This window comes from Primulina huaijiensis, chromosome 2, assembly GCF_012295235.1.
Source record: "Primulina huaijiensis isolate GDHJ02 chromosome 2, ASM1229523v2, whole genome shotgun sequence".
Classification (NCBI taxonomy): Eukaryota; Viridiplantae; Streptophyta; class Magnoliopsida; order Lamiales; family Gesneriaceae; genus Primulina; species Primulina huaijiensis.
In genome coordinates this window covers 31,713,764-31,728,302 of record NC_133307.1, presented here as the reverse complement: position 1 = coordinate 31,728,302, position 14,539 = coordinate 31,713,764, and the positions used below count along the sequence as shown (strand labels likewise).

Here is a 14,539-nt window from a genome sequence, read left to right as displayed (position 1 = left end):
TTTGGGATTGCAAGGGACAAGTCTCATACTAAAACTCTCGAATTATTATGACAATTAATAAATATATTATTATTCTTATCATCACAAATATGACAAAAAAAATAATTAGTCACCATCATATTGAAGTCAACCCTCGGAACACTTGCCAGAAATTTGAATTGTGCCTTACGAAGAGACAAATAAATTTTATATATGAATAGTTGAAACATATATTCATACTTTCAATGTATAACTTTTAAATAAATTTTGCAAATGTTCCTCCTAATAACACTCAGATGAACCTTAAATTTGTTTGTCATCTTCTTTTCTTCGTGAATAACTTGGCCTAGCTATTACACAGGGACATTTTTTTATCTTAACAATCTAATCGATGTCACTAGATTGTCTAGTGTTTATCACTTTGAAAAAGTTTCGCCAGATATACTTGTTATTAGATCTTTTGTGAGATGGTATCATAGATTTTTATTCGTGAGACAAGTCAATCTGCTCATATTTACAATAATAAGTAATATTTTTGACATAAAAAGTAATAGTTTTTCATGTTTGACTCGAATAAGAGATATGTCTCACGGATCTTTCTCATACATTAAGATATGTGATACCGTCTCACAAAATTTTTTGTCTACTTGTTATGATTATTTCTATTCTCATCATTTTTTTAATCGTTCTGACTTATTTAGGAAAAAAAAAAGAATAATAAACATTAACAGGCTATGACTCACTTATTCGTTTAGCTTATTAGATTAAACACATTATTCAACCCTCTAAATTGGACCTAGCCTCTTTTTAGTTATTTATTTATCGAGGTCTTTTATCAAGATTTATAAACCCAACTAAGCTAATAAATACCACAACTAGTAAAACTCTTCGAAAAGCTATAACAGATGACACTTTCTTAATATTCTCAATGATGTTATCTATTGATTTGAGCATCAGACTATTTTCACTGGACATCTCTCGTCGTCAATCACTATACTTTGTGATATAAGTAACATCAGATAAAGTTTATTATTTTGACTAACAAATATTATTTAATAACTCAGATCTCTACGGATTAATCAAATCTTCTCAAATCGGATAATATCAATTTTTTGGTAACATCAAAAATAAAAAAAAAGTTAAAATTGTTAACTGTGCGTGCAAGCTAATAATTCTTTTGTCAACGAATCTAATTTCCAAACAAAAAATCATTAAATTTATTAATAGAATACCGATGTGTCGTAGTACTTGATCGTGTATGCGAGCAAGGTGGTTTACTAATTCAAAAGCGCTGACTCCTAAATATGCACTTCTCAGATAAGGGCTCAAATGCAGCAAAGATAATGCTATTCAATTTAATGTCATTTTCAAACTTAAAAAATGCAAAAAAAATATGAAATAATTTTTCCCAATTGAAACCAATACCGACAGTTTTCAAGCTCATGGTTTGGTATCAACCCCAAATTATATATTAGGTTCATTTTAAATAAAACAGAATGTATGCTGATACTGTGGGGTCAATCAAGTTAATTTGACTTTTTATGGTATTAGAGGGTAGAGTGGTAGGTCTTTTGTGATATGATCTCACAAATATTCATCGTTGAGACGAGCCAATCATGTTTATATTTACAATAAAAAAATAATATTATTTGATAAGTGACTCAAATAGAAGACCAGTCTCACAAAATCGACTAATGAGACAATTTCACAAGAAATTTTGTGTGTGAAGTGTATTGCATAAAAATTGTGAATTGTAAAATTAAAACATTTGGATTGATTAAGATGATGTACAAAATCATCAAGACATGTGTTAATGTAGTTAACAATATCTTAATTGTATTTTATGATATCAAATGAAATTTATCCAGTTGTTTTTGCTTAAAAAAATTGAACCCACCCACCCTAGTTCATACCGAGACATATATAACCGGCTTAAATTCAAAACATTTGGACGTATTAGTTTTTGCACGATTGGAACCTTAGACGGCTAAAATGAAACTACCTTTCCGGATACATATAAAAACAAACTTTATTATTATTATTTTTGGATAAATGAAACTGTATTTTAAGAATTCGTTTGGTGACAAAAGCTGTAAATTAACTTGTGAATTTTTTTTTTTAATAAAAGAAAACGATAAGGGTTGTTTCTGTTTTCTTAACTAATGAATGTGAAATTGTAAGTTTAATTAATGAATTCGCATTTGCTGAATAGGTCAAATAATAATAAAAAGAGAAATGGGTATCAAATGCGAGTTGGCTTTCGAAAGTTGGCAAAATCTTCTTTGGGCTTTCATGACACTGTGTAAATCTTTTACAACATTGATACACTCAATGTCTTCGGACCATCATCAAAAAACGGCGCCCCACCAAATCGACTCCAGCCGGCGTCATCTCTGGTGTAATTTTATTTCGAAATATATGGTATTTACATAATTTCATTTTCGGTACTTGGCTGTAAAATCTATATTAAAATAGAGATCGTTGGTTGGCGATGAACATAACTTCGATATAAGAGAGCCAAGTTTGTTCACTCTTCCATTGAAAGACAAGATGATAAAATACATAAAAACAATTTTTTACGATGTAGATGTAGCGTCAAAATGATGCCGACACATCTAATGTCACATCAACATTCATAGCGAAAAATGAATACAATTGCTAAAAATTGAAAGACATATGCTTAAAAATTGAAATTAAACAACATAGATAACCAAAATCATAAAGAAGTAAAATTGTATGAACAAAAATACAATTTTCCCAACATTTATTTGGTGATGGATATGTAGAGCCTTATTGATGTCCGATCTCTCATTTGACTCGCACATACTCGACGTCATTTTAGAAAAGAAAGAGATGTATTTCGAAAAATTAAGATAATCTTTTATCAAGCAATCTATTTTAGTGCAACACTGACTTCGACACGACATTACATAGTGTCAAGCAAATTCCAAAACTTGCGTCTCCATTATTAGTCTCAACTAGAATTTTACCCGTGTTATCTATATAGTGTTATTTTATATAATTGATTATTAAAATTTGTACGTATCAACGTTCGAAATTTTATTAAAATTTTTGGTATAATATAATGAATATATTTAAATTTCATTTTAAAAAATTATTATATAAAAAATGATTACTGAGTGAAACTGTTACTATTAAAAAATCATATATAATAAAAAATAATAATAACAACAACAACAACAATTAATGGATGGTCAATATATCAAAATTCACGGTGACATTTTTTTAAAAAGTTTGAAAACATAATATTATATAAAAAAAATATATTTTATTAATATTATAAAGAGTAATCATAAATAAATATATTAAGAAGTAGAAAAAACTAAAAATCATGACCGAAATTAAACGAAATGATATAACCAATGTATACACTTATATGTAGTTTATATTTTCAAAATACATCAAATTCAAATTTAAATTTAGAAAAAAATTAAAAGACTTCATATTTAGTTACCCGTTTATTTCTTATTTGTTTTCAAATATTTAATGTGGTAGATGAATGCATTAATACAAATAAATATTTAATTTCATAGCAATTTGTTTGCGAGAACTTTATAAATATAACAAAAAAAACTCTATTTTTATATAGATTAATTAATATTTTATCTATGCGATGAACAAAATGTTATTTTATGTAATTAATTATTAAAATGATTAAGTATTAGCGCTTAAATAATTATTAAAATTATTGATATAATACAATGAATATATTTAAATTTTAAATATTATTATAAAAAATTATATTTATTTGGTATGATAGGGATCAGTTAGAACTAAATATATAAAAATAATGTGAAACTCAAAATCATAACCCAAATTAAATGAAATGATATAATAAATATAAACACTTAAATGTACGATCTCACAAAAATATCATACTTCAAATTCAATTTTATGAGATATATATTCAAACTAATCTAATTAATACAAATATATTAATTTTATTTATTAAAATATTATTTTTATGAATAAATTTATGTAATGGACACAAGACCACCTACCAAACTTACTAATAAATTTTTTTATAATAATTTTTTTAAGAGAACTTTCTAAATATGACTATATTCAGCTTAATTGGAATCATTCGTTATTGTCACCCTCTATGAGTCAATTGCCATAACCTTCTTCTTCACAATCGCAGTTATTCGAATCGAAGATAGAAAAAGCCCTACAAATCCCCAAAATAGTGAAGATTCCACTCCTGAATCGAATCATTCTCCAACTTGTAGATGCTACTTTTCTTCTTGTTCTAAGCTCATCTGACCGAGGGGCGCGTGTTTGGGCAATCGCTAATACCAATGGCTCAATCGGCGAGGGGTGGCGCTGTGAGGTTTTACTCGGTGGGGGATTACCAGCTGGGGAATCAGATAGGTGCGGGTTCGTTCTCGACGGTTTGGCACGCTCACCACCGGGTGCACGGAACTGAAGTCGCGATTAAAGAAATCGTCACCGCTAGATTGAATTCCAAACTTCAAGAGAGCCTCAAGTCCGAGATTTTCATCCTTAAGAGGATTAATCACCCTAATATCATTCACTTACACGACATGATCGAGGTACGTGCCAATCGTCGTTTCCATTCCTTGAAACAATTTTTTCGCAAGGAGCTTATTTAAATTTGGAGAGTTAGTTATTTCCTTTTTAATTTTCTTTCCAGTTTTCCGGATGTTGGGCGATTAACTTCGAGATTGATGTGTTTCTTGTTTTTGTATAAGTCATGCGGTCGGTTTTGGGCATGTTAGGATAATGAACTGCGCAGAGTAGTCTTGCCGTAACCACTACGGGGACAAAAAAAGCCAAGTTACCGAAACAAAGCAGTTAATTATAGGATAATTTTTAGCTTTAATCATGTCATTAGGTTGCTTACGTTTCTTCTTATGTCGTACTGCTTTGTTGTGCGAATACAATAGTTATCTTGATTTAGAGATTAAACAAGGAAAGAAACGATGTTATTTATAGATTTTAAGAGGTTCAAATTTTCTGCTGGAAGGTAAATAACAATTGATGTTGGCATTATGCCATCAACGGCAAGTTGAAATGGGCAAATATTGTTTCCCACGTTGCATATTTATGCTTTCATGTGATTTGTTTATTTTGTCGTAGTTGTGTGATTGTAGATAGGCAGTTGGAGGCTCCGGCACTACAAGAAAAATTCCAATGCCTTAAGTTTCTGCATTTTTTAGCCACTACTTTGTGGGTCATTTTTTGTTATGAGAAATCTAGCTTTCTCGAGTACCTTATGATTGTAAGATAATGGCTTTTGGTATTTGTGAAGTGTGTCAAGCATAACTTTATTTCGGGATCAAAATCGAGTACCTCATTTTGTGCATGGCATAGATATAAAGTTACTCTTATGAATCATGCATCTGGTGATTTGGTCTAATAAAGCTTCCAGGAACCATGAAGTTACCTTATTCTTTTCTTTTTCTTTTTCTTTTTTTTTTCCTGTTATAGTTTATAGCATGGTATGTACTTGTTTCGGATCAGAGGTGTTATCATGTATGCTTTTAGGAATCCGGAAAGATGTATATTATTTTGGAGTACTGCAAAGGAGGAGACCTTTCGATGTTTATTCAAAGACGCCATGGAAGGATCCCTGAAGCAACTGCAAAGCACTTTATGCAGCAACTAGGTATCTGTTCTTCATTTTTGGCTGTTCCAGTTGTTGGATAATTCATATACTAAATTGTGTACGACATGCCACAGCGGAGGGCTTGAAAGTTCTTCGTGAATTCAACCTCATTCATCGGGATCTAAAACCCCAGGTAAGGTTTTCTTCGAATGCCATTCTTTCACTTCCTTTATATATTGATGCCCTTTTTGTCTCTAAATATAGTGAGCTCTTGTACCGAATATCTAATTCATTGTGTTAACAACTAATTGTTCCCTTGTTATGGATCATGGCCTCATTTTTGTATCTTCATTTCTCTCTTTCTTTACTCACGTTCCATTAATGTTATCGAAGTTACAGTTTTTTGTCCCTAGTTTTCCACTTGCTTCCCTGCTGTTTGCACTCTCATTCTTCCTGCAATGAGATTTGTGATAAAATGTCGTTATTGAGAAGAATTTGCGCTTCATAGCTATGTTATTATCAAAATTTTCAATGAGCAGTTGTTTAATATGGGAAGAATGGTTTTATACTAGTTTTCATCATGTGAAGGGTGTTTGTTAGATCTTACTACGGGAAAGCTTTGTCTGCAAATAGATTAAGCTTTTGATGGTTTATATGGATTCAAAGAGGTCCCAAAGAAATATTCTTTTCATGAGATAGTAATTAACATGCTTATACAAACCCCATGAGGTCTGTGTCTAAGCGCGAGGTTCAGCGAGGCTTAACCTTTGCACTTAGACTCAAGCTCAGGTTCAATCCTTCAATGATACACGTGCCTTAATGTTAAAGCCCCATCTTTGTGAGCTTTTGAGGCCCAAGACTTTTTATCAGCGGAGTTCAAATGTAGGGATTATAAAATAAAACTAAAATACATGGCAATGGTAATACATTTACGATTATAGAATAACGACTAATTTTTTATTTTCATTTCATATCTTGTAAAGTTGATGTTGAATTATACTTGATTAAACTCTCTTTAGATATTTAGTTTGTAGCATATCATTAACTTCACTTTAATTAATTGCACCCTCAACCTAACTATTTACTCCCTGGATCTATGATATCTACGTGTCTTAGCGTCCTTGCGCATTTATTAATTATGGTAATCATTAACCTTTATATTTTCAGAATTCAAATATCAGCTTCTGGAAAGTGATTACATTTGTTGTTATCCTATAGTTTTCCGTGGAGCTCTTCAATTTCTCCGTGCATAAGTTTTATTATGTTTCCTCTTTACAGAGATTTATTTCGATCAACATGTGGCGTCTCCTGGATGTTTAAGTCACTTGATTGAAGTCATACATTTTTCTGGCCCCTTTTTGTGGCCTGTGTTGTTCATTAGAAAATCTTCTGTTCTGTCATCATTTTCCATTGTTTCAAGTAAAAGCTTTAGTTATTGCTAGCATAATTCTGGTAATATTTGCACCATCTTCACACTGAGTTCGATATTTATAATTGCTGTAGAGCCAAATGCTCATATTGAATTGACACATTCCATTTGCATTACATTCCTGGGACAGAATCTCCTCCTGTCCACAAATGAAGACAACAGTGTCTTGAAGATTGCTGATTTTGGCTTTGCAAGGTATATTACTGGCTGCAACATAATTAATTTTGTTCACAGCATGAACCTGGTTCTGACATTTTCTGGAAGTCAGTGTTACATATGCATGGTTAAAAACTTAAATTTTGTTCTCTCCTTGTATGTAAGGGTTATGCTCAGATATTCTTGCTTGTGTATGTGCCAATGATTTATACCACATGCGTTTTAGCTTTTCAAAAATACTTACACAACTTCAATCATATTCTGGTTCTGCGTTGTAGGTCCTTGGACATGTAAGTTTTTTGGTCAAGCATATTTATTAAGACCATAATCCAGTCTAGGTTTCTGATAACACAACTCTATGATTTTATTTTTAATGTTGTGTATCTCATAACCAAAATCGTTCTACCCCAATGAAGAATGCTCCCCAGGCCTTAACTATATTCCAAATCTTGGTTTATCAATGATGAATGTGGACCATAAGCTGCACAATCCCCATTTATGCAGTTGATTGATGATAGATTTAAATAAGTGTGGTATCATTGTCTTATATAATACCATATGGATTAGACGGTATTTTTTGGCTTATTTTTTGGCTCAGTTTTAAATGTATTATGTTTAGGGTGATTTCAGCCTTCAATTTTTCTTCTAATTTTTTTCAGATCCGTCTCTACAACACATGTTATTGCTCTCTTGTTTAAAGTTTGATTTGCATAAAATTCTTTTGCTTGCTTTATTGGCATGGGTTATAATGCAATAATTGTTTGCGAGAACTTTAAGTTTTCAATTGTCAATTTTGTTTTCTTCTGCCAGATCTCTTCAACCTAGAGGTCTTGCGGAAACCTTGTGTGGTTCGCCTTTGTACATGGCTCCAGAGATAATGCAGCTTCAGAAGTATGATGCCAAGGTGAGATCCATTCTTTGCTGATTAATTAGTTACTCATCATCTGAATTCATAGCAAAGTATGGGCTAATAATGCAGGCAGATCTCTGGAGTGTTGGTGCAATTCTATTTCAACTTGCCACTGGGAAAACCCCTTTTACAGGAAGCAATCAGATACAGGTGAGTTTGTCTTGACGTTATTATACAATGTCAAAATTTATCTAATTGTTTAGTAGCAGAGTTTTTCTGGTGAAAAGTTATTCCTCATTGTTAAAAATATTATGCATTTTCAGCTGCTCCAGAACATCATAAAATCAACTGAATTGCGATTTCCCCCTGAGGCAAGGAATTTGAATCCTCACTGCATTGATTTGTGCAGGAAACTGCTGAGGCGTAATCCAGGTGCTATTCTTGTGTCGCATCAAATAAGTAGCTTCTGAATTGCATTAATTTAAATTTTAAGCCATACGTTCTCTACATAAAATAATGTTTGCCACTTTCGACACAGTGGAGCGATTGACGTTTGAAGAATTTTTCAACCATCCCTATCTTTCTCGAAGGGAGACTGATCAATCGATCAGGTGAGCATCAATTTCATTATACTGAAATAGAAGCTGTTTTGTTGTTTAAAAACAATGCTCTTCTTTGTTGTGTGCAGGAATAGTCAACCACTAAGAGTGACTGCGGGTTTCCCTCTTCCTGAGTGGAATACAGAAGAAAACACACTGGAATATTGCTTGCCATTCAGTTTAGACGGTGATTCCAGCGGCCCTGATCAAAGTCCATCTTTTACGAGGAGATCTTCCGTAAAACCCATGCATGGATTTTCTCTCAATTTAAAAGCTGATCAGAGGGAAATTGCTAATCTCCGAAATAGAACAGATTCACTTTCTAAGTATACTAGTGTCCCACAACAAACAGAAATTTTGGGTTCCAGTCCTGGCAGCCAGCGACTTTCAGAAGGAAACTTGAAAGAATCTCTAGATCTTGGATTACTAGATAACCATCCAAAAGGTGCCTCTTCTTTCATTTTTGTATTTAGATGGGCGTTTGTCTTGCTAGCACATGTTTATTTTCGTGATCTAATTTGAATGGACTGAACAGTCATGGATTCACTGGAGTCAATTGACTGGGATTATGTATTTGTGTCGGACCCTCCGATGGACCTATCGTTTTCAGGACGTGCTTCCAAGCCAACTCGGCTACCATTTAAAACTGAGTGTCCATCTCCTGAATCTGGAAACGTGACTTCCTCAACAAGTGCTCCAGTGCCAATAAATGCTACAGAAATTGGTAGAGCTGGGTACATTAGAAATCTAGACAATCGGATGTCCACTGCTGGGACTTCACAAGGATCAATGGATGTAGCAGACACTTCAGAGCAGCCATCAACTCATTGCACAACTAGGATCAAGTCATTGAAACGTTGTGCATCTGCCATCTCTGAGTTAGTAAATGAGAAGGTAACATTTAGGATACATTGATTCCTTCTTTGATGCTCCATCATTTTGTTTTTTCTAATTTCTCTTTTAGGCTTATATTTTGTAGTATGATTGTAAAGATAGTTTTGGTCATTTCTGGTTTTATGGGCTTTCCACGTTAGCAACATTACTTTGAGGTTCGCCTCAGCTCTTTTTTATTGTATATTAACATTTTATCAGAATATATATACCTTAATCCTGGTTAACTTTGTTGTAGTACATTCTCTAATCTTCTTTAAAACGATTCCTGGCCTTTCAAAATCAAACCATTGCTAAAACTTAGTGGAATTTTCTTTGCCCCTTGAGGCCTTGACTATGCCTCAGTTCACTGTGGATTGTTTCTTATTATTTTTTATCGCAAATAAATGGGTACAACATTACATGATGCAAATTGCTTCACTAGCTGCTTAACTTTGAACCCCAAATATGGTGGAATACTGTATGTCTTTTGCCATTAACACAATTGATTAGTTAGCTGAAGGTCGTACTTACACCCATCGTATGTTAGTACTAATTATGATGCGCTGACTTGTTTAGCTGTTGAAATTAGTCACTGCATTCAGCTAGATAATCTATTTATAGGGGTAGTTTGGTAAGAAAGTTTGTAATTCTCAACGTAATGTTCGAATTAACAAACCTATTGGCCGATGTATCTTGGGCACCTGCGGATGTTTGCATGGTTTATATTTCTTATTATATATCTTTGTTTGGTGGAATTTCGTTCTTGTTCTTGTCCTTGGGTGATAAAGCTAGGATTTAATCCTATGGCACTCTTGTAGCCAGTATCCAAAAGTTGGTATGAATCTATTATGTGCACTGCATGAACGGTCGAAGTTTGAGATTCCTTTTCCAAACCGTGTTAATCCCATGTTGATGTCCAGCATGAAACTCAAACTTTTGAGATTCCATTTTTTTGGCTTGCTTTCGTTAACTTTTCGAAAGCTCTACTGAATTAACAGGTTCTTGGGTTCCTAATATTATTTATATCCTACTTGATACTGTCACTGTCTTTTTCAGATTGGGGAAGGGAAGAAATTGGAAGCATTTTCAATTCAGCTTGTCATTCTTGCCATATGGAAGCAAGCATTGGACGTTTGTCATACCCATGCAGCTTCTGCTATTGAAGGAAGTCCAAGCAAAGAGACTACAAAAATCAAAGACATCTCTAAGATGCGGCATTGTCCAGATAGGCAAGAGTGTCTCGATATGAGTAACAGTGACATGCCTGATGATATCCGTTTTCAGATAGAGCAAGCATTTCTTGGGGAATTTCGGATTGCCGAGGAACTTGCAGAAGTTGTAAATCCTGGTACGACAATGATGCCAACACTCATTTACAAGTACTACAAGGACTCTTGAAAAAAGGAATGCCTCCCTTGTACCAAAAATAAAAAATATAAATATCAGAAAGAAAAGTAATGCGAAAAGGAAGTGAAAGAGTAACATTGCACTATTTTTTATGGACATGCAGCTGGACATGTCGCGCTGACAGTTGAGATTAATACTTACTAGATGTCATTCAAATGCATCACTTGAAGTTATTTTATCAACATTTTGGAGAAAGTAGCCCACTTTTGATCACGAACAAGAAAGTTTCGTATTTCTACATGCATATGTTAAATGCAATTGCTTCTATGGTTGTATATTGTGCAGGGGCATCTATGAACATTTCTTTATTTCAGGTATTATGGAGATGCCAGATGCAATGGAGCTCATTTATCAGTCTGCCCTTGCATTGGGCAAACGTGGAGCAGTAAGTTCTATTTTGTCTTCCTTGCATAAGAAAAATAATTCTCCGGAGATTTGAAACTTTTCCTTCAAGGTTCGAAACCCATTCATGACAAGAATCAAAATCATTTTCACCATGCGTGTTTTGCAGGTGGAGGAGTATATGGGCAATATAGAGAATGCTGTGGTTATCTATTCAAAAGCAGTGGATTTACTTGTCTGTCTTCTGGTAGAAGCACCTTGCCTCATCCTGAATCCTCCATTTTCTCTCACAAACACAGATCGATATCGTATACGAAGTTACATTGATGCCCTCAATTATAGATATAGCATTTCAATGTCTCAAAAACTGCCACTTTTCAAGTCCGAGAATCAGCCTTCCCTATCAGAAACTGGTGATGATACATGATTTTTTTTTATTTTGTAATTATTATATCTTGTACAGTTATTCTTTGGTCCGTTAGATGAATTATTTTACATGTGAAGTGAATGTTGTTAATATTCACGTGTAATTCACAGTATGCAAGATGTAGACTTTTAAATATGGTGCCTCTTAGAAATATATGGTGCAGAATGAAAATTCGTGATATTGGGTTAAAGATGGTAGCAAGCAACATTCGCTGAAATATTTAGGACTCGTGAGATGGCAAAGCTTTGGCTGATATTCGCTAAATCTTCTAACCTAGGATCTATTTAATGAGTTAATTTTATTTAAATAAATCAAATTCCTTTTGTCCCACCTAAGTTTGCTAAAAAGCCTACTTTTTCTTGTTCACCCATAAAAGGAAGCTTTTTCACCAATCAGCAAGGTTAGTTCAACCGCTTCTTTCTTATAGATCCAGACTCCCATTAAATAGACCGACAGTATCCAAAACCTCAACTGCACTGAAAATGGCCGCATGCTTTCAAGCAACAAGGTCGAGCCTTGAAGATGACTCTGTGGTACTCTTCTCTACATCTGAATCACCAGGCGAGTCCACAAGTCAATCTTCCTCCTGTAACCACTCCCCACTACATCACCTCCAGCCCACAATGGCCTACACGCTCAATGTAACCAATCTATCCTACGCTATAACAAGAGATGCATCAATTTCTAGTCTATTGTTTCACAGTGTGAGGAAGGAGAAGACTCTCCATATCCTTAAATCTGTCTCTTTCACAGCTAGAAGCTCTGAGATCCTAGCCATTGTCGGCCCCAGTGGCACTGGTAAGTCTACACTGTTAAGAATAGTTTCAGGCAGAGTGAACAACATTGATTTTGATCCCAAGAGCATTACACTCAACGATCATGCGATAACGAGCCAAGGCCAGCTGAGAAAGATGTTTGGATTTGTAGCACAAGAGGATACTCTGCTTCCTCTTCTCACGGTCAAAGAAACACTTGTTTTCAGCGCCAAGTTTCGGCTCAAAGAAATGAGTGTCCGAATGAGAAATGAGAGGGTCGTTGGCCTAATGGAAGAACTGGGGCTGATGCACGTTGCAGATAGTTTTGTTGGAGATGAAGAAAATAGAGGGATTTCAGGTGGGGAGAGGAAAAGAGTGTCCATTGGAGTGGACATGATCCATGATCCACCTGTATTACTGCTGGATGAGCCGACTTCAGGGCTCGACAGCAGCTCCGCACTTCAAGTAATTGAGCTGCTTTCTTCGATGGCTAGGTTCAAACAAAGAACCATAATCTTGGCCATTCATCAACCAAGCTACAGGATTTTGCAAATCATTCCTAATTTCTTGATTCTTTCTCATGGTTCTGTCGTGCATAATGGCTCCCTTAAGTCACTTGAACAAGCCATTAGACGATTAGGATACAAAATCCCACCACAGATAAACCCTCTCGAATTCTCCATGGAAATCATCTCCAATCTCGAGGAATCATGCTCAAAACATCTTCCATCTCAAGTAGAGAGAGTTGTACAACGTCCCACTTTTTCAACGCTGCAACTAAAACTATCCAATGAACAAACTGTCTCTGAGTCTCTTTTTTCGTGGTGGTTAGAAATATCGACCCTCTGTCTTAGGTTTTGGAAGATCATTTACCGAACAAAGCAACTGCTGTTGGCACGCACAATGCAAGCGCTTGTAGGGGGATTTGGCTTGGGCAGTGTGTATATAAAAGTGAGGAAAAATGAAGGGGGAGGGGTCGCAGAAATATTGGGCCTTTTCGCATTTAGTCTCAGCTTTCTCCTTTCTTCCACAATAGAAGCTTTACCCATTTACCTTCAAGAACAGCATGTTTTAATGAAAGAAGCATCCCGGGGTGCTTACAGAATCTCGTCATACTTGATAGCCAACACAATAGTTTTCTCCCCTTTTTTGTTCTTAGTTGCAATTCTGTTTTCTGTTCCCTTGTACTGGATTGTGGGATTGAATCCTTCTGCTTCTGCTTTCGCCTTTTTCACGTTCACCGTTTGGCTTATTGTTCTGATGGCAAGCTCTCTTGTGCTGTTTCTAAGTGTTGTTTCGCCGGATTTTATATCAGGTAATTCTTTAATCGGCACCGTTCTTGGTGCATTTTTTCTGTTTTCTGGATATTTTATTCCCAGAGAGTTCATTCCGAAGTATTGGCTGTTTATGTATTATGTTTCCCTTTATCGTTACCCTTTGGATTCTCTGATTGTTAATGAGTATTGGAGTAAAAGAAACATGTGTTTCTTGACAAACATCGGGACTGAGAATCGAGATCAGTTGGATTGTTTGCTCACAGGCAGAGATGTGTTGAAGAATAGAGAATTGGACACGGATACGAGATGGATTAATGTCGGTATTATGCTGATGTTTTTCATATTTTATCGAGTGCTTTCTTGGATTATACTCTCACGAAAAGTGTTAAAAACAACATTTTAACTTGTAATAGAACTCTAAATTTTATGGTCCGATTTGGCGTGTTTGTTTGTAGAGTACGTCTCACTATTATATTATTGATGGGATCATATGTAAATATATTATTGATGATATTATGCAATTTGCGAGCAAAAATCGGGTCAATGGAATGTTTTATCCTACCGTAATTTGCAGGAAATTAAGTGTGATTTTGTTTGCTTAAAAAAAGGTTTTTCAAGTAAAGCAATTTTTTTAATAAAAGTTGTGTTATTTTTGTATTTGGATAAATAAATCTGAAAAAAAAATACTTTTTAAATTCATAAAAGCACTCTAAAAGCTCACAATTTGGGCTTTTGAAGAAAATATATTTTAACTTCAATTAAGTGTTTTCTAAAACACTAAAAAGGATCCAAACATATATAAAATTATAAATATAATTTTTAGAAAAAAAAACATTTTTCTTCTATAAATTTTCA

At 34.3% G+C, this 14,539-nt stretch overlaps 2 protein-coding genes across 2 annotated transcripts; both read left to right on the top strand.

Annotated features, from left to right (window-relative positions):
- Window positions 1–4,097: 4,097 nt before the first annotated feature.
- Window positions 4,098–11,835, top strand: LOC140971716 (serine/threonine-protein kinase ATG1c-like). Its single transcript, XM_073434138.1, has 13 exons — window positions 4,098–4,553; window positions 5,509–5,629; window positions 5,704–5,762; window positions 7,129–7,193; window positions 7,965–8,058; window positions 8,134–8,214; window positions 8,328–8,436; window positions 8,543–8,615; window positions 8,693–9,048; window positions 9,139–9,497; window positions 10,533–10,824; window positions 11,198–11,268; window positions 11,395–11,835. The coding sequence occupies exons 1-13, from the start codon at window positions 4,299–4,301 to the stop codon at window positions 11,650–11,652; spliced, it is 2,193 nt and encodes a 730-aa protein (XP_073290239.1). The 5' UTR covers window positions 4,098–4,298; the 3' UTR covers window positions 11,653–11,835.
- Window positions 11,836–12,000: 165 nt separating this feature from the next.
- LOC140961909 (ABC transporter G family member 23-like) lies at window positions 12,001–14,245 on the top strand. The gene has a single exon (XM_073420691.1). It carries the CDS (start codon window positions 12,135–12,137, stop codon window positions 14,085–14,087), a length of 1,953 nt encoding a protein of 650 aa, XP_073276792.1. The 5' UTR covers window positions 12,001–12,134; the 3' UTR covers window positions 14,088–14,245.
- The last annotated feature ends 294 nt before the right edge of the window (window positions 14,246–14,539 follow it).

Bases quoted from the DNA above. Each gene is read 5' to 3' on its own strand.
- LOC140971716 (XM_073434138.1), top strand. From the start codon at position 4,299: ATGGCTCAATCGGCGAGGGGTGGCGCTGTGAGGTTTTACTCGGTGGGG. The intron at 5,763-7,128 runs GTAAGGTTTTCT...TTCCTGGGACAG, and splicing joins ATCGGGATCTAAAACCCCAG to AATCTCCTCCTGTCCACAAA. The intron at 8,059-8,133 runs GTGAGATCCATT...CTAATAATGCAG, and splicing joins TTCAGAAGTATGATGCCAAG to GCAGATCTCTGGAGTGTTGG.
- LOC140961909 (XM_073420691.1), top strand. From the start codon at position 12,135: ATGGCCGCATGCTTTCAAGCAACAAGGTCGAGCCTTGAAGATGACTCT.